Source organism: Podarcis muralis, chromosome 9 (assembly GCF_964188315.1).
Source record: "Podarcis muralis chromosome 9, rPodMur119.hap1.1, whole genome shotgun sequence".
NCBI classification, from domain to species: Eukaryota; Metazoa; Chordata; class Lepidosauria; order Squamata; family Lacertidae; genus Podarcis; species Podarcis muralis.
Window position 1 is genome coordinate 16696623 of NC_135663.1, and position 24583 is coordinate 16721205.

The 24583-nt window shown below is 45.2% G+C and overlaps 1 protein-coding gene across 2 annotated transcripts in view; it reads left to right on the forward strand.

The window, feature by feature from the left end:
* MMRN1 (multimerin 1) overlaps nucleotides 1-24583 on the forward strand; it is a 68668-nt gene that overhangs the window by 32471 nt on the left and 11614 nt on the right. The window contains exons 4-6 of one of the 2 annotated variants that reach the window (XM_028743919.2): nucleotides 4745-4858; nucleotides 7175-7348; nucleotides 16217-18169. In XM_028743919.2, coding sequence (XP_028599752.2) covers nucleotides 4745-4858; nucleotides 7175-7348; nucleotides 16217-18169 — 2241 coding nt within the window. The remainder of the gene's footprint in view (nucleotides 1-4744; nucleotides 4859-7174; nucleotides 7349-16216; nucleotides 18170-24583) is intronic. The other variant, XM_028743920.2, reaches the window with a different exon arrangement.

The following is a 24583-nucleotide window of genomic DNA, read 5'->3' on the forward strand; positions in this document are numbered from 1 at the left end:
TCTCCACAGTTGGAGATGCTGGAAACCAGAGGAGAGAAAAATGCTCTTGTGCTCGGCTCCTGTCTAAGGGTTCCCCACAAGCATCTGATTGGCCATTGTGAGAACAGGATGCTTGACCCGATTGGCCCCTTCAGCCTGATCCAGCCAGCTCTTCTTATGTTCTTAAGCACTACCAGTCAGAGTGGCTAACAGCAGGCAAGATGGACCAGCTGCAAAAGGCATTGCCTCATATATTCAAAGTACTAGAGGAGGAAGCGACAGAGACAGAAAAAGTGCAAATGTGGGGTGCCTTCAGGAAACATAAACCTTCGAAATGTGGAAACGCACAAATGCTGATTGAATCAGAGCTTTTAAAATATCCTCTTTGCAACTGCTTGATCCTTCAGGTGACAGAGATACTAGATTTTTGAACTGGGTCCCAATATTAAACTGCCTTTCCTATAACAAACAGCAGAAGGAGTTAGAAATCATGTCAACCGAGCGACAAACCTCAGCTCCCTTGTCTCTTTCTTCCTGGCAACCCTGTGACCCCCCGAGGCATTTATCTGCAAACAGCAGCAAGCCCAGTGGATCTGTTGAAACTAAGATAAGAGGGCAGGGATGGAGAGTCAAACTATTTTCCTTAATCCTTTTGTACCTAGAGAAAGGTCCCCCTCTTTATTTAAATTCAGTTTAAGGTCATAGCTGAGATCCATGGTGACTTTTCTCTTTCTTCTTCCTCCCGAGCCCCCAGCAAACTCTTTCACTAGGCTCTAATATTTAGCAACCTTCTGTGTAAATATGTTGCTGTATGCTTTGCAACCTACCAAGTGAAGCACTGTTCACTCACCATGAATGGTGGTTCTCCAGGGGCTCAAACCTTCTGCCTTTGCTGCTGCTTGGGACTGTAAGAAGAGAAGACTTCTCGGGCACCTGGCAAATGGCAATTTATATCGGGGGTTGTGCATTTGCCTTGGACTTGGGGGATCAGAAGTTGGGCAGGATGGTGTACATTGTAACTTTTTTAAGAGAGAAGAGGCATGGTGACACAGAAAGAGGTTCAGTGGTAGAGCATTTGCCTTGCATGCATAAATTCACAGGTTCATTTCCTGGCCTCTCCAGGCAGGGCTGAAAAAGACTCATTTTCTGAAAGCCCGGAGAGTCTCTGCCATTCAGTGTAGGCAATACAGAGTAGGACTGAAAAGGCAGATGGTGATGATGATGATTTTTCTATACCCCACCCATCTGGGGACCTCCCAACAGAATTAAAAGCACAAGAAACCATCAAACATTGAAAACTTCCCTAAACAGGGCTGCCTTCAGATGCCTTCTAAAAGTCAGATAGCTGTTTATTTCCTGACCTAATGTGAGGGCGTTCCACAGGGCGGGCGCCACCAAGAAGGCCCTCTGCCTGGTTCCCTGTAACCTCACTTCTCGCAGTGAGGGAACTGCCAGAAGGCCCTCGGAGCTGGACGATGGGGGTGGAGATGCTCCTTCAGGTATACTGGACCGAGGCCGTTTAGGGCTTTAAAGGTCAGCACCAACACTTTGACCTGTGCTTGGAAACGTACTGGGAGCCACTGTAGGCCTTTCAGAACTGGTGTAATGTTCCTACCTGCTGCTTCCAGCAAGAGAACTGCTGCTCTGATCATTCCATGGAGATCTGCCAATTCCACTTTCTCTCAGCTTCTCATCTTTCTGAGCTTAAGTTTCTTTTGGTTCATTTTCACACCCATTTGCATTTAAAAAACAAAAACGAAAAAACAAAAGATGTCTGCATGGAAATCCGTACACATTTAGTGTGCATTTCAGATTAGACATGCTTATTTCATAGGATAGCTGCATTGCATCCTGGTTCAGAATTTGCAAAATAGATAGGTCCACATTAGTATCTGCCCTGGATGACTTTCCCTCCACCCCCTAGGCTAGTGCACAATATAATTTTTCTCACAGTGACTGCTTTTTCTCCCCTGACCCACCCATGGGGGCTGCTTTCTGCCTGCGACAAATGAGTGATCTGACTCTTCTACCCTGAGCAGAACATAGCATTTTAAATGACAGCACAAGCTAGTGAGATGGCCAAGGTTCAAAACTACATGGCTCATGATACTGATTTTGCCAGCATGTAATGCTCATTTTTAGTGAGCACCCTTCATTTGAAATCCTTCCTCTTTTCATAATTCCAGCTGGGATATATTTCAAGGATACGTGGAGATTTTGCTATGGCTCCGCATTCATCCTTCTCGGTGCTCAGAGCCAGCAGCCGCTGCTGTTGCCTGCTCAAAAGCCAGCTACTCTCAACTGAAATGTGTATGACTTTGATTGATGAAATTACAAATGGGGATATATTTACAGAAGGATATCTTGCCCCCCCCGGACAACAAATGTGCTCAGAAATGTCCCGTGTGTGTGGCTGAGGTGGCTCACAGCTCGCTGGTAGAGCGCTTTCTTTACAAGCAAAGGGCCTGAAGGTCAGTCTCGGGTATGTCTTTATATGGCTGGTAAACATCTCTGTCTGAAGCCACAGAGAACTGCTGCCAGTCAGCTTAGAATGAGCTAATTACTGAGATAGAAACTGCCCATCGCTGGCATATGGCCCTTGAAAGGTTGTCCCAAAAGTAATGCGGCCCTCAGACTGCGAAATATTCCCTACCCCTGCTCCAAGGCATTGTGGGAAATATATGGTGTTTCCAAACTGCCTGCCCAGTGCTCATTGGAGCATTGCTATTGCCTATTACCAGATAAGTCCTTCAGGGTCCGTGGGCACCTACCAAAGCGCATTATGTCAACAGATCCCTCAAACTGAGTCTGGCTTTCATCTCCTCTCAGTATCCCAAAATAGCTATAACAGTTGAGTTCTGATTTGCTGGATACAACATGCACCTTGACTTCTCAACTGGCAATACAGAAATCCCAAGTATTGCAGCTTGGTGTCATCCTTAGCATTGTAGTGAGATGTGCTGTGTAAACAGTGCAATAGTATATGCACAAATAAATGATAACCCATTTCCATAAAACAGAAAACGCATTGCCAACACTGTGGCAATTTACTGTAGAATCCCTGCTGCTCACACTCACTGGAAAGGGCCTCTCTGAAGAGATCAGTTCAGAGTATTCTCAAGTATCTGGAGTGCAATTTTGTTCCTTCGTTATTAAAAATGATATGGTTCTCTTGCATGCCCCTTGGGTAACTGCTGAATACAGATTTAATTATTCTTCATTCTTATCTAGAGCACAGAGAGTGATATTATTAGTGATGATGGGCAAACTCCCCCTGTCTCGATTCAGAATGAGCTTGAGTAAAATGCTATATATATTTTCAAGATTGCTGGATAAATTATAGGAAATGCATCACTTTAGCTTGATTCTGTTCCGAGCTGGGCTCCATCGCACATTTGACAATGTCACCGGAAGCTTTACTAGTCCCACAATGAGAGATTATAATGTATCTCCCTAGAGAAGGGAAGACAGGGACTGGGACCAGGTGACCAGTGTGTGCCTATTTGGTCTGCTGTCCAGGTACTGACTGTTGATAGACATCTTCAAGGTCCCTGATGCTCTCCTTTCTTAGTGCTCTTCAAGTTTAAACTGGACGTGGACTGGACTGCCAATCAAGTCAATAGCAACTTGACTTAATCAAACTAAAATTGACATTATTTGTCCTGCATTAGCGACTGGGTGGATAGTGCCATTTTGTAGCTTAGTCACTAGGTGGCACTGGACTTAGATGCATCTGAGCGGAGTCAGAAGTTCTGTTCTTGCTTAAGAAGAGAGATAATAGAGTTCTCATCTATCTTCCAGAGGTGTGTCCTCAGCATTCAGTGACAATGAGAACTGGAGTTTTCAAATCATAGGCATTTTCAGGTTCCCAAATTCTCTCTCCCTCTCTCTCTCTCCATAGAAAGTCTGTTATATTCAGGAATGCTGAATTAACTGTACACTGTCCTCTTAAATATAAACTCCCCTTTTCATGTCTTCTCTTAGAATAGGAAAAACCTTGCTGTGGGCCTGTGCTTGGGACATCAGCCAGAGAGCGGCACATAACCTGGTTAAATAAACCACTCAGTTTTCCATATCTGTGTGTGGAACCTGAATCCCATAGTGAACGTTTCACAGACAACACAAAGGTCAGCTAGGTTAGTCCAAGCCTCAGTGAGATTCTGTCTCTCTGTCCCCCAAAATTCCAGCAAATATCCACCCCCAAGTGTGCTGCAGATTTACATCTAGTAGCTCAGAAATCCGTTCAGCATTGTGAAAGGGCATAGCTGAATTCCAGATCTAAACCTCGCACACTTCCATGGCATTCCTAATACGGGCCCATTACCTGGATTACTCTTCCCCATGATCACCGGAGCTGAGCAATGGGCACGATGTAATTACTATGTGGGGCTTGCTCTGTGCCCTTCTTTAAGCCTCCACTTCAACATTAATCTCGCCGCTCTCCAAGTGTTCCTAATGATAAGGGAGGGCGAACCTTGCATTAGCACGAGCTCCTGCAAATCACAATCAATTGCAACCTGAAGGAGACACTTATAATCCTCTCTGGTAAGAATTAAAGCCATTCACTATCCCCCGCCAATATGGTGGCATAGCATGTGGTCCAGATGGGCAAATCAGCTAACTCGGGAATCAGCACAAACGATTAGGATTTAGCTGACTAAGAGCTGGGGGGCACCGGAGTGCACCGGCGATGATATTGCCGCGTACTGGGTGAATTAGTCACGCCGAATGTTTCGCTCACCCTTATTCTTCTCCCCCGTTTTAGCCCAACAGGATCAATTGCTTCTACACAGCAACCAAGCGGAGAGCGACGCAGCTGTCGGCGGGGGGACGCCAGGGAGCCCAGAGCAGCAACAGCAGCAGGATCCCAGCGACCCAGGTCAGCGGTTGTAATTACTGCAGTCCCTAACACAATCATTGTCAACACTATTTATTAAAACCAGAACAAAAGAAATCCCCCCGGCCACTGAAAGCGATGTGATGAAGCATTGGAGTCTCTTGCAATCTTGTTTTTCCTTTGTGGGGTCTGCTCAGAAAGGTGAGGGGGCAAAACAGAATATGGATAGAGAATGGGCTGACACGGGCACCGCCGCACTTGGTGGGAAATTCATTTTCCGGGACGACATTATTGGATACAACAGCCCGATAAGGAACAACAAAAGCAATATAAAGTCAGGGGCTCCGGTGACATATGTTAAATGATTGCTAATGGCCAATCTTTTCTGCTGCTGGTGCCAGGGCCAGGGGCAAGGGCTCACATCATCAGGCCTACACTGCAGCCAGGGGAGGGGGCACCACCAGGTGTCTTTCTCCTTGAGGTCTCTGTCTGTTCTTCCCAGGTGCATGAAGGTTGTGGGCAGGGCTACAGATGCAAATCCATGAGCAGAGCAATGAATGGGCATTCATAACAGAAAGGAGCAAGGGCTTCGGCTTGCCTTGTCCTCTCCTTCTGGGTTCTGGTGCAGATTGGGAGAGAATGCAATGGGTAGTGATGACAGTGGCAAGGTGAGGACATCTGGACCAAGGGCCCTGCAAAACTGGGAGTGGGCACTGGTTCCTGGTTACTGTTACCATTATTTATTAAATCTGTAGATCACAGGGCAGTTCACAACATAAAAATACAAGACAAAAACCCCCGAAATACATAATAAAAACAAGAACAGAACAAACCAATAGGCCCCCTTGCCCTTGCCCCTACCCAGAAACACATTTGGAAGGGTACGGGGTGTTAATCGGCTGAACACCAGGTTGAAGAGGGACATTTTTACCTGGTGCCTAAATGAAAGCGCCAGCTGAACCTCCCTGAGGAGATCATTCTACAAACGGGGAGCCACTGCAGAAAAGGCCTGTTCTCGTGTTGCCACCCTCTCTTGTGGAGGAGTCACACAAAAGGCCTCAGATGATGATGATGGAGTCTGGAAGCACATGGGAGAGGCACTCCTTGATGTACTGTGGTTCTTAGCCATTTAAGGCTTTATAGATCAAAACCAGTACTTTGAATTGGGCCCAGAAACTAATCAGCAGCCAATGCAGTCGGGCCAGGATTGATACAACCTGCCCCATCTGTCTTGCCCTGGTGAGCAACTTGGCAGTTGAAACCAGGTGAAGTTTCCAAACCATCTTCAGAGGCAGCCCTATGCAGAACATGTTGCAGTAATATAACCTAGAGGTTACTAGAACATAGACAACAGAAGTTAGGCTTTCCCTGTCCAGCTAGGGGAGCACTTGGGCCACCAGCTGAAGCTGATGGAAGGCACTCCGTGCCACTTGAGGCCATCTGAGTATCAACAACAGCAAAGGACCCAAAAGAACCCCCAAGCTGATTCCATTCAGTGGTCCAGAGATAACAAGCTATGCTTTTTTGTGGTGCAATCTACTGTTCGCAGAAAGGCAGCTAGATCAATTTTGGGGGGGTAAAATGCAAGAGTATAATGCCTTTATTTAAACCAGAGTTGAGATAACTCATGCCCAGGGGCCAAATATGGCCCTCAGAACTCTTCCTAGGCCATGTCCCTTTCCCAAACCCCTGGCTATGCTCCTCAATAGCCTCAATCTGCACTCTCCTCAAGTGCTTTTGCACAGTGGATATGTCCTTGATCTGTGATAATGCATTTTGCATGCCTAGATGGAGGATAGGGAGCTGTATGTAGGGTTGGTGTATGCAAAAGTCTCTAGTTTTTACTGTACAGAAGAAAGAGTCTTAGCTGCTGCTTCACCCATTTTTTTCCTCAGGTCCGAACCACCATGGCCTTGTGGCCCCCAGAAGATTACCCACGAGGGAATGCAGGCAAAAGGGGGGGGGAGGCTCCCCATCCCTAATTTAAAAAGTAAAACTGAATCCTCCATAGAAAAGTAACTAGGTGGAATAAAGCTCCACTTAGGCTCATTAAATTTCTCTTAACTATTCCATATACTCTCCTGGAATTATAACTACTCTATAATGAATATGGATTATTCAGCAATTATTTGCTGCTGTGCTTGTATGAATGTCACTCATAGCTGAAGATACATGACAAAAATCAGAATGGCCCATTCTTATTAATGACTGCAGAAACTTTTCGTTTCTGGCAATTGCTCGTGGAATTTGTTTCTGTGCTTGCTTTTTTTTTTTTTTTTTTTTTGGCAATTTAATTTAGTGACTTTCTTTCTTCCCTCTCCTTTTATTCCATTCTCCCTCCCACTAACCCTGACCTAGCAGTTGCGCAAAAAATGAATGAGCAGATTAGCAGCCAGGAGATGAGACTGACTTTGCTACAGAAGAAGGTTGACAACATTTCTGCCGTCGTGAGTGATGTGAGCGAGACACTCTCCTCTCTGGAAGGCAAAATCAATGAAGATAAGGGCAGAGACTTCCAGGCTTTTCTAAAAGGTAAAAGAAAGAAATTAATGCAATCACTCACCCAGTTAAAAGTGCCAGGGAAAGAGAAAGAGGAGGAAAAAGAGAGAAAGAAACTATTAGAAATGGACTTAGGCTGTCCTGTTCCATTATTCCACATTCTGCCAGGGAAGTAGGTTTTCCTTTGTTCTGTTACTTAAAAAGAAAGAAGAAGAAGAAAAAGGTGATTGGGCGTACCCCACAAGCCAAAGTGTTGAAGGTGGAATGATAAAGCCTTTAGCACTCCTGTCGTGGATGCTCATCCCATCCCTGGACGAACAGGTTGCGCAGAGTTTTTGTAGTTGTGTACGTAAGTGCCCCCTCTCATCTTAAAACAGTAAGTAAAGGGACATGACTAGGCATATTTGGGTCAAATCAGGCCACAACTTTATTGACTACAGGTGTAAAGAGGTTTGGTATAGGCGTTGGGTAAAGCCACCACTTCCTGCCCACTCACTGGGGTCAACTGGAAGTGAGGGTGTCTTATGATCTACATCAAATAGCATCTCCCTCACTGGGTTGTCACCTGGGGAGTGCTGTGGCCCTAGCCCCCATCTGGGCATCTGCACAGAAGCATCTCCCTTGGACCCCTTTAACGGGACACCTCCTTTTTTTCAGAGTTGTGATGATTGCTATGAAGAAGGTGAAAACCAACAAGTTGGTGCCAATTTGCCAAGTGGGAAAATTCCTACCCGTCCCCAAATATAGCAGCCGACAAAATCCATAGCAAGGTCTTCATCACCAAACACAGCAGCAGAACAGAGAGGGAGGGTGGAGGATCCGACGACAAAGTGGCTGTTGAAGTAGGAGGTGGGGCCCTTTTGATTCAAAGGGGCGGATCCAAGAGAAGCCTGTAGGCCCAGTTGGGTCCGCCCCCTGGGAATGTCTCACTTTCTTGCCCACCCAGTTTCATGAGTGGGCAGAATCCACAGTCTGGACGGCAAGCTCAGCTTAGAAGAACGTGCTGCCACGCATGTGATTACAAGCGGGCACATTGCATCTGCAAAGGTCCCAAGTAATGTGCTGTGTTAAGTTGTGGGTGAACATATCAGACGACACAGGGATTCTTCAAACAGCTCTTCTTTATTCAGAGTCCAGAACAGAGCTGAGCTGAAGGGCTCAGTCTGCCTGCTTATATAGAGCTCCAGTACAACGTTACTGTAGCAACTTTCTAAAACTATCCAATCACTGAACGTCACTTTCGATCCTTCATTTGCATAACTATCTACAGTATCCCCCTGCTGGCCCAGGGTGAGAACTTCAGTACATAACATGCTGGATCTTCATTCAGCAGTTCGCTTTGTTTGTCGTCAATTGAATTTTGTCCCTGGGTCTTCGTTGTGCTGCATATTGTGTTCGAATGTCTATTGCCTTTGAGTAGTAATGCAGAAATAGCATACCTTTGAGCCTCTAAAAGCCCCTTGGAGACATCTTCATGCATTGCAGGTCCATTCCTTACTTGCCTCAGCAGTTTCTGAGCTCTGGATACTGCTCTCAAATAGCCCTGCTTTTCCCAGTCATATTTAGACCACCTCTCCCATCCATCCTGTTCCTCCCCCCGCCCCACCCCCATCCTGGTGCATTTTATTGCTATGTGGCATTCTTGACCCTTGGGTATATGTCCAATATGGCTTTGAACATTTTCCATTTCCTGTCAGTTTCCTTCCCATCCATTTTTGTGTGTTCCCTGCGGGTTAATCTGTTACTTGCACATGTACCTCTGGGAAAACCACTGTCAGATCTTATCCCACTTCCTTGCTGCATTTGGATTCACTTAAATTGTCAATTGCACAGTAAGGTTCTATGCTCACACACAAAAGAAAATTACTATGATCATATGAAACCCAATCCATTTGACCCTTTGAAGACAGCAAGCCATGATCTACTTGAACAACTTCCCAAATTCACAATCCCTCTGTGAACCGCTGCTATGTTAGAAAGAGCCTCTCTCTCTCTCTCTCTCTCTCTCTGTCAATTGTTGGAACCCCATCGAAGAAACACAGAACCGTAGAGTCAGAAAGGACCACGAGGGTCATCTAGTCCAACCCCCTGCAATGCAGGAATCTTTTGCCCAACGTGGGGCTCGAACCCACGAACCTGAGATTAAGAGTCTTATGCTCTACTGACTGAGCTACAGCCTTATCTTCCTCCCCCCTGGATTGCAGGAGGTTATACTAGATAATCCTCAGGGTTCCTTCCAACTCCATGTTTCTATGACATATTTCCAGCCTTTCCATGGAAGGCTTAGCACAGTTTACATGCTTCTCTCATCCAAACACAGATCACTTCCACACTCACTTGTTTCAGCAGTGCCCCAGCATTCTGTGTTCCTAAATCATTCACTGATACCAAACTTCCTTACAGATTTGTATCACTAGCCCCATAGAGGCAGCATTTTGCTTTAGATGCTTTTAAAATGAAATTTCCTTCCCATGTTACATCAGCCTTGTCCCAGGCTAACCTCGGATCCACTCCCTGTCTGCTGGCTTTCTCTTTGATTTATGTGAGTTATTTACAAATTGCATTATCCTTCTGACCACTTTGTTTTATGAAAGTGCTACTATTAGCTTCTTTTATTAGCTTTTCATTATAAGCCTGGGGACTTGACGGGACTCGATCCTTCTAGTAGTGCACACTGTGCGTGTGTGTATGCATGGAGACTGTGCTAGTGAAGTAGCATTGTGATTTTTCCTTTGAAAAGGCTTCCTTTTTCTGCAGCATATTTGGGTACTGCTCTCTGCACTGTTCTGCCAGCCTTGCAGAGCAACACTTCTATCAACAGAAGATTGATTCCCAACCTCAGCATCTCTTTCTCTTCAGCTCCTTATCCCCCAAAGGAAGATTTATTTCCACTTCTCCATATTCTTCTTTCTCCATCTTTATGCCCGCCCCTACAGTCCAGTGATTACTTTCAGTTTTCATGCAGTCCTAGCATGATTGCAAAATAGAATCCTGCAAACAGAGATGGGTAAGTTATGGCCCTTCAGATATTGCTGGATTCCTGTTCCTATCATTCTTTGACCATTGGCCATCCTGGCAGGGGCTGATGGGAGTTGGAGTTCAAAAGAATTGTGGGTATTCCATTGTGGCAATGCCCACTTCTCTAGGCATATGTCCCAAGGTTTAGATATGTGCTTCACGCTTTCCTTGTTGAAACTATTCGCACTTCCTCATCCTTCATTTTGGCCAGAATGTGCCTCTAGAATGTAGCCTATTTCATTTTGTCTTTTTTTCTTCTTCATTCCTGCTCATCTATGAGTTCTAAATTCATTCATTCATTCATTCATTTATTGAATATGATTGATAGAGTGCTCAATCTAAAAATGAATAAATAAACCTCTAAGCAGTTTACATAAATGCATAAAATGGTCATATGAAGATGCCAATAAAATGATCAAAATATAGGTAAAACCAACAGAGTTTAACAGCAGATATACACGATGAAATAACCTGTCTGGAGAAGCTTGCCTGAACAAGAGTATTTTTAGCAGGCATCAGAAATGGTACAAACGCAAGGTCTGCCTGATATTAATGAGCTGGAGTCCAGAACATGGGTGTTTGGTCATTCCCAGAATTGGTGAAGCTCATTTGACAACAGTGAGAAATCAAGCCTTGAGTGTCATCGGCCCAGTCCTGTGGAACACCCTGACAATAGAGATTCAGCAGAGATTAAATCATGATTTATTGTTAAATTGATTTTGGATTTTTCCATGGGAAGAAACAAACAAACTAATAGTAAATTTTTAAATTAAAAAATGGCCCAGTAAATTGTCATTCTGGGCACTCTCTCCCTTTCTTCAAATCACACTACTGTATCTATAGAATTTACAAATTCGGTGTATCATGATTCTGGATTCCTGGATTGCAGAAAGTTGGACTAGATGACTCCCCGTATCCCTTCCAACTCTACCCTACAATTCTGAGATTCTATGAGAGCTTAGCCTATGCTAATGTAGCCTAAGCCAAGCTTGGAGGCCTCAGTGCCTTTCTTTACTTAAGAGTGCCCTTCTACTTCCTGCCTTCCTGTTTTTCTCCTGTATTAGATTTATGCTGGATCTGTCCCGCCTTCTGCATTTGTTCTTTGCAACCTTCCACCCTATTTTCAGAGATGACCTTTGCATAACCTAAGGGGACCTCTGAACCGTCCTCATTAAAAGTCAAATTGAGGAGAGCTGGGAGAGAGGGGGGTGATGACTTCTGCGAGCCTTGGTGGGTGGCAGGAGGATGAATGTCTAGCTGTGACATGCCACCATTAAACTCAATGAAGATACATAGCTAGGCAGAAAGAACAATGAGGTTGCTGCTGAATGAAAGAGACATGTAAGCTTGACCCTAGTCATGGAATCTCTCACTTGTTTTCTTGCAAAAAAAGAAAAGAAGAAGGGAATTTTAAGAGAATATTCAATATGTGATTTCTTTTCATATGGAAATTAAGAGAGAAGTGGCAACTGTTTTGATTTCCTTCTTTGCATTTTTTTAAAAATACGAAAACACCTGTAATCCACCTTGTTTTAAATGAATGAGTACATGGCCAAGTGATGCGCGTGCCACCTTATGAAATCGCATCTTTAAGAAAATCACCCTCCTCCACCACCTACTTCCCATTATATTACTCAGCTGGAAAACCCTCTGGCAACCTCTTCATCTAAGCAGCAGAAGAGTTTGCTGGGCTATTTCACAAGATGCAATATGCATGTCAAGACTGACTTCTCTCCCACCCCCTTTCCCTAAAAATCTGCTGTTATTCTTTGGCTTTGCTGCTTTTTCAAACAGAAAACACACGCAAGTGCTCAAAACTCAACTGCATTTCAATAACTATTATCGCTTCCAATGCAGCAGCCCCTTATATAGCTAAATTTATTAGAAGATCACTGTGCTGTTGTTGTTTCAAAAAAACCTCAGCAACCTCAGGACTTTCCAAAAGATGCCATCTAAGAGCACATCTGCCACCTGCAAGAAACAGACAAAAGGGGATTTCAGTTGGCTTTGTTCCTTGCCATTCAATGGCTGCTTGCTCCATTGCCACATGCTTCAGATCACATGCTCTCAGCCCCCTTAACACACTGCAGCTCCCAGAATTCATTGAGGGATGCCATGACTCTTTAAAGCAGTATCATAGTGCTTTAAATGTATGCTGTAGAAGGGGCCCTGGTTACATGCTGAGTTGTCAGTGTGTTAGAGAAAGGGAGAGGGCAGAGAACACAAATTCATATTGGCACGGAAATAAGTCTAGGTATCTCCTGATATGGGTGATAGTGGTGGAGGGGGTGTCTTATTTCCAAGCTGCTCTGCCTCTCCTGGAGTCTGTTGCTGTTGTTTAGTCGTTTAGTCGTGTCCGACTCTTTGTGACCCCATGGACCAGAGCACGCCAGGCACTCCTGTCTTCCACTGCCTCCCACAGTTTGGTCAAACTCATGTTGGTAGTTTCGAGAACACTGTCCAACCATCTTGTCCTCTGTCATCCCCTTCTCCTTGTGCCCCCAATCTTTCCCAACATCAGGGTCTTTTCCAGGGAGTCTTCTCTTCTCATGAGGTGGCCAAAGTATTGGAGCCTCAGCTTCAGGATCTGTCCTTCCAGTGCACACTCAGAGCAGATTTCCTTAAGAATGGATAGGTTTGCTCTTCTTGCAGTCCATGGGACTCTCAAGAGTCTCCTCCAGCACCATAATTTAAAAGCATCAATTCTTCGGCGATCAGCCTTCTTTATGGTCCAGCTCTCACTTCCAAAGTCTACAGATGGAGTCTACTGCTGGACTCTACAGACAGGGAAAACTCCTGGGTGTACAGATAGGTGTACAAAGCCCTATGCAACTTGGGTCCAGAATACCTTAAGCATCATCTCAGTCCCAACATATCCAACTGATGTCTGGGGAGTTCTGGTTCAGATACTACCTCAGCTACAAACTCAGTAGGTGGCCTCAGGCAAACCACTTTATCTCAGCCTATATGGGGGCAAGAACAGCAGCCTATTTCATAAGCTGCTGTAAGAATTACTGAGGTGAAGTGCCTGGAGCCCTTGGAGCACCATGAAGCTTCCCTTTCAGACACTGAGCTCAAAGTTTCCTGCCTTCCTTTGTGCGCTTTGTTGCACTTGTCAGCTGAAATATTTTGCTGTACTTGCATTGGGGTTAATGTTTCGGAATAAGGAGAATTGGGCCAAGGGTCTTATAAATCTAGGCTGTCTAAACACTGAACGCTTTGTTAGAGGAGAGCAGGATAAGTAAACAAGTACAAAGTTATGGGTTTTAATGTAATTCTTCTCATCTTTCAGAGCTTTTCTGCCTGTAGAGCCCCACAGAAACATAATCTTCTGAGGAGATTATTTCATTTTAGTTCAGGGTGGCTTTTACTCTGTTAAACAATTAGTGATTGTTTAAGTTTCTTTAGCCAATTAGCACTGATTTAGGATTTGGCAAGAGATGAGGGAATTCTTTAATTGACCCCCACAAGACAAGTCTTTGTTTCGACATCATGTGGTCACATGCAATTCCTGTCACAAATCCCTCCTTGTATTCTGATTAGTTAAACCTTCTCTTTCTTCCCCTTTTCTTTTTCTGCCTCAGGTTAGGTGAAAGTTTGCGATTTTTTTGGTCATGTTGTTATACTAATGATTATACCAGCTTAAAAACTTCAATTTCTACTTAGTGTACTGTAGAATATTTCCCACGAAGCATCCCAAAGTGATTTACAATATAATTAAAACATATATTAAACAGTTACATCTATAACAACATTTTTTTAAAAAACACACACACCCCAAAGCAATTAAAACAACAGCACCTACATAAAATCAAATTTAGATATCAGCTGGGATAGACCTCCATTGAGAAGACGAACATCTTTAGCAGATGCCAAAATGCAATAGAGAAGGCTTCTGTCTGATATAAAGTGGAAGGGAGTTCCAAAAGTTCGTGCGGAATTATGATGGTATCTGAAGGGTGTTTTGTACTGCAGAATGCAGCAATCAGTTGAGTATGTTGGGAATGGGAGGATATTTAAAGTATTCTGGTCCCAAGCTGTATATGGCTTTGTACACCAATGCCTGGATAGACAGAGAGATAGATCATAGATGAAAGATATAGATGGATATACATTGTTTTGCATTTTCTTTTCCATTTGATAGAGCATTATTATTATTATTATTATTATTATTTTTAAAAACTGCTATTCAACCATATTGTCACTTTAACCCATAATCATTGGTATTAAAGATGCAGCTGAATAGATTGAACTCAGATGCCTTTCTAAATCAAAGCTAATTCATCTAAATTATACTTGTTTGTTGTGTACTCTGTACGCTAACTGAAGAGGGTTTTCTCACACAGGGTGGATAAAAGTGTATATAAATACATACATCTGCCACTGCTTTGTTGCATTTAACTAAATATGAGCACTGCAGGTGCTTGTCACTCATACTCAGAAACTAAATATTCAAGATGCCTACAGTCATTGCCCCCTGTTTCAGCCCACACGTAGAAGGGAATAGTGAAATGTCCCTTATTCCTTCTAATATGGCTTTCTAATTCTTCAGTATGGAATTGTTGACCTTTGGAGGTGTGGGGGATAATATTGCTCCTGCCACTGCTGCTTCATTGCCACTTTCCTGTGGAGAGTCATTGTGGTATGGCAGGAGATGCCAGTGTAGTGCCCACCAGATCTTCTTCGGCTACAATTCATTTTACCTTTCCCATTAGCCGTGCTTGCGAGCTGTAGCATCTTAAGAAATTTATTGGGTCACAGCCTTTTGTAGTCTGGAACATGCTTCATCAGACCCATAACCTTTTCGGAATGCTGGGCACATTTTGAGAGAGTACTGGGGGCGCCAGCCACAAAACAGCAGCTGGGGTAGCAGTGGCATCACACGGCATTAAAGACACAACCATCCCCAACAACCTTATGCTCACCATCAGAAGTCAGCTGTGACCTTCTGGTCCTGCTTGTGGAGATCACAAAATATTCATTTTACACATGTGTGCATGCACACTGATGCTGTTGTTGTCCAACAGCAGCAGGGAGCATTCCTCAGTATTCAGTACCAGTATCACCACTTAGAAGGTGCCTGCACATTTTGGACCATAACTTTCTTTCTAGGAGAGCTAGAAACTTGATTTATTTATTTATTATTTTAAATGAAATTTCAGAGTCTGGGGCACCTGCCCAGGGGCACGGTGGAAGACTTTGGCAACACCATGGGGTCCACAAGCACTGGGTTGGTGACAGCTGATCTAATCAGTAGATTCCAGCCTATTCAATCATGGGCCACAAAAAATGTGTCTGCCTTTAAGACATTACAGGATGCTACTGCATGCTCCCCCCCCCCCAAAAAAAAGAAGTTCACTTGCACCCTCTTGAAAAAGGCAGGGCAGACTATCTCTGTTTTCTTTTTCACTTCGAAATAACAAAATTCAGGAGGTGCTTTCAGTGCTAATTAGGTGGCTGACAATTAAAATATCTTGAGAGCTTCTGCTGTCTTCCTGACAGTCCACCGTTTTCCTGGAAAGTTCACGGTGTATCTGCCTGTGTGATAGGTCTTTTAAATCTATGGTCTACTAAGCTAGAAGCCATGGTTACATTTCACCCTGTCATGGTAGTCTATAATTGCAGGGAACAGCATATTATGGCTTCTCCCTCAGGACAGCAAAACTGATTAAAAGGATGAGAGCAACTAGCACAAGCACTATTCAAACACAGAACCCTCTTGAGATTCAGCAACTGACATAATCTGCCGCATAAGAGGTGGGGAGAGTGTGACTGCTATACAAACATAGATACATACATAATGCTTAAGTATTGAATTTTTGCTTCCCTTTCTTTCCAACCTGCTCTTTATTTATTAAGGCATTGTGTCTTCCCCCCCTCTAGATCTCAAGTCCAAAAGCATTGCTGAGCTAGTCAAAGAAATTGTAAGAGAGCAGGTGAAAACATCCCAGAGTGAAACACAAGAGACAGTGGCCCAGATTTTCAAGATTACGTCTGGTCTGTCTGCAGATCTTGAGAACATCAAACAAATGATCAAAAGCTTGAATGCTTCTCACAACAAATTGGCTGCAGATATAGAAAGCAGGCCCACGAGGATAGAAATCCTAGATATAAGGACCCAGATCCTCCATATTGAAGAGGATATAAGCATTACATGTGAGAAGCCAATTGAAGACCTGCAGGAACATCAGAGGTCAATAGAAGCAGCCTTGGAGCATCAAAGTTCAAGGAGCAACATATACTATGAATCTCTGAACAGGACTCTGACTCAAATGAAAGAAGTGCATGAACAGCTGTTGACAGCTGAACGGATCTCAGACCAGAACATCCCAACAGCAGGGAACTCAATAACCGATAACCTTACAGATTACATGGTTGGTCTTCACGAGAAAGTGAAAACACAGAGTCTGATGCTTCTGCAGCTCTATGATGACCTCAGAGTCCAAGACAGCAAGATCAGTAACCTCACCGTAGCGTTGGAGATCCAGAGAGATAACTTACATGGAGAGTGCAGCAGCATATTGTCCAAATGCCGGCGGGACTTCCAAACACGACTGAAGGGCATGGAAGAGAACATGCACTCCTTAAATAAAAGCATGGAGAACCTTGTGTTTCCCTTGGATGATAAGATGGACAAGATGAACGAGCAAATTAATGACCTCTGTTACGATATGGAGATCCTCCAACCCTTGATTGAGCAAGGGGTTCCCTTCAGCCTTACATCAGAATATGATCAACAGATTGCAATGGAAGCTATAAGCAGAAAGCTGGAAAATTTAACCAGTGTTGTGGCAGGACTAAGTTCCACCACTGAAGAACTCGTCAAAAGCAAGAAGGAGCTTAAAGATGAGGCTCAGGCTTACAATGAAATCTCTGAGAGGCGTATTAATGAATGTTTCATTTTAATGGAGGATGGCTTAAACAAGACCATGATGGTTATCAACAGTGCCATTGATACTATCCAGGATAACTATGTGCTCAAAGAAACATTGAGTACCATGAAGAATGAAACGAAGGCCTGCTGCAGTAGCGCTGAGAAGATGGAAAGCATATTGACATTAATACCTCGATTTCAAGAGATGAATGAATCCCTTCAGGTGCTAGTCAATGAGAACAGGAAAGGTGTCTTTACTTCAAATGCAATCCATTCATCTTCATCATCATCTGGTGATCTCAGCATAGTTCGCCATAATCTAAATGCAACGTTAAACCTGCAAGAGCATCATCGTGACATTGGCCACCTGGATGGAAAGGGGTCACGCTCCACTCAGGAACATGAAGATTATGAAGGTCGTCTGGTGGCAGTGGAAGCAAAAATAACCAAGTTTTTAGCAAACAACTGCGTCACAGTAAGAAACATCAAAGCTGCTTCCACGGAAAAGGATAAAGTGATCTCTCTTCAGGTTCAGGCCTTGAGTTCCAGAATCAGGGCGCTAGAAGCCAAATCCATACGCTTCTCTGTGACCATCCCTGTGTTAAACAAGACTGCCTATGAAGCACGGAGCTTGTGTGAGGTTGTCTCCGGAAGCCTGAAGGGAATGAATGCCAGCATCCCCAGGTTAGTGAAAGCCGCTCAACCAGACAACTTGCTATTTCAGAAAGGCTTGCAAGAGCTCACAGAATCCATGCTGGAGGTCAAAGCAGGAACAATCTTATCCAATCTAACCTGGTATGTAGACAAGTCCCTAGATGAGGCAGTGGACACTATTACCAAACGTCTGAAGGCAAGTCCTCCTGTTTCTAAAAAGCCACCGCCAGTGAAAAAGATCCCAGTGAGCACGACCGCAAACCAGGCTGGACGAATGCAGAGAAACACAGACACTGCTTCAGAAGCAGGTAAGGCTTTTTAATATTACTACTAGTGTCGTTGCCCAAACTTGCAACTTATCCACACTGATTTCTGTAGGGACATAGGAAGATGCCTTATGGCAGCCTTTCTCAACCTGTGGGTCCCCAGATGTTGTTGAACTACAATTCCCATCACCCCTAGCTAGCAAGGCCAGAGCTCAGGGATGATGGGAGTTGTAGTCCAACAACATCTGGGGACCCACAGGTTGAGAACCACTGCCTTATGGGAAGTCCATCTAGGCCAGTATTGTTGACACTGGTTGACACTGACTGCCCAAGGTTTCAAGCAAGGGTCCTTCTCAGTCCCATGTGGAGATGTCAAGGATTGAACCTGGGACCTTTTGCATTCAGCACCTGTGCTCTGCCACTGAGCCATGGCCCTTCCCAGCCGCTATAAGAATCAAATATTATGTTCTTCAAATGCTCTCGGTGCGGAGAATGAGATTCTGCACGTGAGCAGAGAGCCCTGGAAGCCAAAGCTGTAATTTGCACTGGGAGCAAATGTTTTTCCTCCCAGGAGGGCGTGAAAACATTGCATCCCCCTGGTCCACTTGGAACTAGCTGGCAGAGGCCGTAACTAGTACACATAAAGCACATCACGCCACCACCACCATTTTGAATCCAGTTAAGTCCCAAGTTGAAATCCCCAGCAGATCTAGGTGGCCCCATAGAGCTGCCATCACTGTCACTTATGGGAATGGTGAAAAGATGGGGGCCCCACATTGTGCCCCCTGCGTGTGACATTGGCATCGCTGTGAGGAGGGCAACTCTGTGGGATCGCCCCATTGCACCATTTGGTCCTGTGGAATCTCTGTTCTTGTGTTGTCTGTTGAATGGTGACAGCAGAAATTAGGCTTCACACAGGGGTTGGTAAATTAACTGCTGTTTGTGGGGCTTTAGTTAGCTCTCTGGCAGGACTCTTGATGTAAGGCTGCAGAAAGGTCTCGCCAAGGGAACAGAGGAAGTGGAGGATGTGCAAGGTGGGTTGTGCTTAAGGAACAGCATACAGTTAATTCACTGTGGCTGAACAGCGCATTGTTCCATGGTACTCTGGGGAAATCTAGTCAAATTGTTATGGAGTGTAAGGATGGAATTTGCATCCAGGTCCCTAATTTAGTAGGAAAGGATTGAGTGTGCTTTGCAAGGACTGTGGAAACATGGAATCCACGTCAATCCAGACCAAATTAGCACTAGTTTTTATACCGACCAAATAATCTGAGATCAAATTTAAAACGATATTTCAGGAGAGAAGCCTTTGACAAAATGACATTGTTTTGTGCACAATAAGGTAAATTGGTGAACGGCAAAGGCATTTTTATTCTTTTGTGTCCCCCGTCATCTTTTTCTTTATTTCCATTCCTTCCACCTCGGTGCACACGCTCAAGACATGCCTCGAGTCAAGTGCTTGCAGTTCATCTGATAATCAAGCACGCAGGAAGTTTAAAGTGGATTGGGGCTTCAATAATGTTTCCACTTTATTTCATATCTCGCTGCTTACTCATTCTGCCTTAAACCGCTGGAAGCATTTTCTGCGCAGCAGTGAAACAGCAGAAGTCAGCAGCTGTGTGGATGAAGTGCCTCGGCCTTTTTTGTGGGCTGAACAGCATCTTTCCATGCGAAACTTTACCGTGTTCCAGCCAAAGCTGCTCCTTCACAACAGGCAGTATTGCATTCAACGCATATATGTGACAAAGATTATTTCCAGGACAGTGGGAAGTGGGAGTGGAAATATGAAGCTACCTCAGTCCGCTGGTCCATCTAGCTCAGTATTCCTTATTGGCTTCCAAGGATCTCATGTAGGAGTCCTTTTTCACAACTGATACCTGACATTCTTTACTGGAGATGACAGGGGTGGAATCTGTGCTTTTCTGTTTGAAAATCATGTACAGTGGTACCTCGGGTTACATACGCTTCAGGTTACAGACTCTGCTAACCCAGAAATAGTACCTCGGGTTAAGAACTTTGCTTCTGGATGAGAACAAAAATCGTGCTCCGGTGGCGCGGCAGCAGCAGGAGGCCCCATTAGCTAAAGTGGTGCTTCAGGTTAAGAACAGTTTCAGGTTAAGAACGGACCTCCGGAATGAATTAAGTACATAACCATAGGTACCACTGTACTTCACCAATGACCTATGGCCCAATGAATTGTTGCAGTGTTTCCAGAATATGCTGTTCTGTTCATAGATTCATAGGATTGTGGAGTTGGAAGGGATCCTGAGGATCATCTAGCCCAATCCCTTGCAATGCAGGAATATGCAGCCGTCATATACGGGGATCGAACCTGCAACCTTGGCTTTATCACCGCCACGCTCTAATCAACTGAGCTATCCAAGTGAAAAGAATGTGTTCTTTTCTCTAGGTCAGGGGAGCCAACACAGTGCCTTCGAGATGTTGCTGGACTATAACTCTCATCATTCCTGACCATTGGCTGTGCTGGCTGAGACTGATGGGAATTGGAGTTCAACAATATCTACATTGCTTACCCCATGCCCTACGTTCTTGCATAGCCTGCTGGTTTACAGTTACCTATTGGTGCTTCCTTAATGGCCCTTAATGGCCATGGCCCATCGGGGAAGAAAGTTGTACTAACTTGCAAGGTGAAGTTGAACAGGTTGAATGTTTTAAAATATGGGCAGAGAAGGAAAAAGAGCTATGAGCTTTTGGAGCTGGCTAGCCAGAGCCTAGGACTTACCAATCAGAAGGCTGGCAGTTTGAATCCCCGCAATGGGGTGAGCTCCCGTTGCTCAGCCCCTGCTCCTGCCAACCTAGTAGTTCGAAAGCACGTCAAAGTGCAAGTAGATAAATAGGTACTGCTCCAGCGGGAAGGTAAACGGCGTTTCCGTGCGCTGCTCTGGTTCACCAGAAGTGGCTTAGTCATGCTGGCCACATGACCTGGAAGCTGTACGCCGGCTCCCTTGGCCAATAAAGTGAGATGAGTGCCGCAACCCCAGAGTCGGTCACAACTAGGCCTAATGGTCAGGGGTCCCTTTACCTTAGTGATAGGCAGTCATGGTGGAGCTCAAGAATGCTATATGCTTTTGAGCAGACTGCTGCTGCTGTGTCTCTAACTCTGTGAGCGAGTGCACCTACCTAAGATGGTTGGATGGCATCTTGCACGCCTCCTTCCAGCAACTCCTGCAGCTTAACTAGTGCCAAACATATTGCTTTCCTTTGGACCACATCCGTGAGTCATCTGGGAAGCCCAGGAGCTCCATACACACTATCCAGGCTTGCACCCCAGGGTGGGCATTTCGGTGCTGCTATCGCAGGTGTTTGACTTTACCCCTGAAGACACACTCCATGGGCACCCGAGACAGACAGATGCCAACAACAAGTCATACCAGAATTGCCAAATTATCAATCTGGAATCCTTATACCAAAGTTCCAGCTTTCTCTGGGCTTTAGTCAGAACTCTCAGACAGAGGGGGAGAGTGGTGGAAAACCCCTCCAATCTTAGCATCCTCCTGCCACCTCCTCCCCTTTGTCTCTTACAGCAGGGCTACACCTGAAGAAACCGTCACAGGAGGGGCACACCACTCAGGTTTCTTCCTGAGCAATTTCTCCCCTGCTTCAACAGACACCTGCTGTCTATCGCACCACCTAGCCTAGTTTAAACAGGTGGAGATTCCCTTTTCTCTCTCTCCCAAACCCTTCCCCTCACCGTTTTTCCACTCTAATTCCCCAGCCACACTGCCAGCAGAGAGCAGCCCGAGATTTACATATTCATTCATTAATTAATAGTATTTATGTGCCACCCATTAACCAAGTACCCCGAGCAGCTTACGGTAACAATAAAAAAAAACCATATAAAGGTACAATTCTAAACCGCAAAGTAGAATGCATAATGCAGCATTAAAAATTTCAGCAGCGGCAGCAGAGAATAAAAAGAACCCTCTCCGGTGACAATTCCGAGCTTCACCTTGGCTAACTGAGAGGGGAGGAGGTGATCTCCTCCAACACTCTGCTGCTGTTACTATAAGGTGGTGTTGCTGTGGGGATGGTGGGGGCAGGGAGGCGAGGGGACCGGCCCTCGATAGGTCAACAAAAGCTTTAAGGCAGAGAAAACCACCTCTCTCTTCAGCTGGTATGACGCTCTCCCACCCCTACATTTAATACATGGTAGGAACTGATACCAGGCTCCCCACCACCCTGGGAGGGGGGGGGAACCCAGTTGGCTTTATAAGCAGAGCACTGCCCTGATAGAGATGTCAGACGATTCCATCAGAAATTAAAATGGGAGCAGAAATTCCATGAGGGTTCAGGGAAATGTGAGATGGTTTGGTGGGCTGAAGCAAGAGGCAGGGACGGAAGGGGCTTTGCCCCCCCCCCAATATTTGCTGGCAGGGGGCCAAGCCCCCCCCCCAATATCGAGCGGCCCCAAACACACCAGCCTCCAGCTTGCAAACACACCCTCTGCGCTCCCATCCCTTCCGCTGATGCAACATAGCACATGCATCAAGCGTCATGCACACAATGTCACACTCACACGACACGTGCTGGGCCCCCCAGTTTTGGGCACAAGTAATACCTCTGGTACAAGACCTCTTGAAACAGTCGTGCCCCCCCCCCAAAAAAAAAATCCTGGGAGCTGTAGTTTGGTCAGAATGCTGAGAGTTGTTAGAAGACTCTATTCTCCCTACAGAGCTATACCACTAAGCCTCTTGGACTTGCCGATCGGAAGGTTGGCGGTTCGAATCCCCACAATGGAGTGAGCTCCCGTTGCTCTGTCCCAGCTCCTGCCAACCTAGGAGTTCGAAAGCACACCAGTACAAGTAGATAGATACCGCTGTGGCGGGAAGGTAAACAGTGTTTCTGTGCACTCTGGCTTCCGTCATGGTGTTCCATTGCGCCAGTAGTGACCAGTCATGCTGGCCGCATGACCCGGAAAGCTGTCTGTGGAGAAACGCCAGCTCCATCCACCTGAAAGTGAGATGAGCGCCATACCCCCATAGTCGCCTTTGACTGGACTTAACCGTCCAGGGGTCCTTTACCTTACACTTCTCAGAATTCCCTGTGAAGGGGGATTGATCCTTAAACCACTCTGTAAACTGTAACTCTGTGGTTCTAGATTCAGGTAGGTAGCCGTGTTGGTCTGACGCAGTCGAAATAAATTAGAAAATAAGAAAATTGTCCAGCAGCACCTTAGGGACCAACTAAGTTTGTTCTGGGTATAAGCTTTTGTGTGCATGCACACTTCTTCAGATTCTTCTGTGAGTGCTCTTAATGAACTACAGCTCCCAGAATTCTTTGGGGCAAGACACAACTGGCACCACAGCGATTTAAATGTATGGTTTTAATGTGAGCCTAAAGTCTCCCATGAACAGCTTCAACCTGGGCAGCAGACTGAGCAGACACATACAAGTCCACACTTTCCCGCTATGCTGAGGTATATTTCTATTTAAATTCTAGTACATTATGTCTAATGTTTGTATGGATAGATATAAATTAACACATGCACATTTTATGTAAATTGGTGTCTTCTCCTTTGGTGATGCCAAAATGGACACTCTAATTGCCTATCTTCATTCTCTCCCTTCTCTAAGGTAACCCATTTTCACAGATTTTCTTCCAGCGTTAGTCTATTTCTCTTTGAGAGAAGGAGAGGTGGACATATAGGGAGAAAGATAGCAATTGGAGGCCAGTGTGAGGGAGAGGCTTGAGTTTTCTTTTTCCAAATTTTTTTAGTCTCCAGGCTTTCTAAATCACCTGCCGCTCTGACCCCTAAACCTTCCCCCCTTCTACTCCCATAGTCTGAGCCTCTAGAAACCCAACAAGCCTTCTGGGGGAAATGGAGGCCACAAAATATTTATTCATTCTTACACTATTCCGCCAAAGAGTCTACACAGTTCTCCTCCTCTCCATTTTATCCTCGCCATGACACCCCTGCGAGGTAGATTAGACTGTCCTGGCCGAGTGAGCTTCGTGGGTGAGTTGGGATTCGAACCCTGATCTCCCACCGTCCTAGGCTACCCAATATGCCACACCAGCTCTCAAAAATGTTTAGCTGTAAATGCCAACCGCATCCGGTGGCATCCCAAACACTGAGGCGTCCCCTGTTGGTTTGTTGTTGTTCGGTGCCAAAGCGCCTTTGTGAACGTCTTTTGCACTCTGAGTTTTAATTGCGAGAGATTGATTGTTACCCTAATTCAGTTTGACTCTTCATGCTTCAACTTTGCATATTCAGTGCAATAGGGCAGGAGACAGATGAAAGGGGTTTTTGTTGTTGTTTGCAATTTAGCGCAGAGGGAAAGCACTGACTCTGTTTCGGAGAAAATGGAGTAGCTACAAGAGCAGCAACTTCTTATTGCTGCAGTACCAGAGGCCCTCCCCACTTGTCAGCGGGAGAGAGGGCAGTACATGCCATCCCTGCTCATTGAGTCCGTAGGTCCCCTTAGGTGATGGACA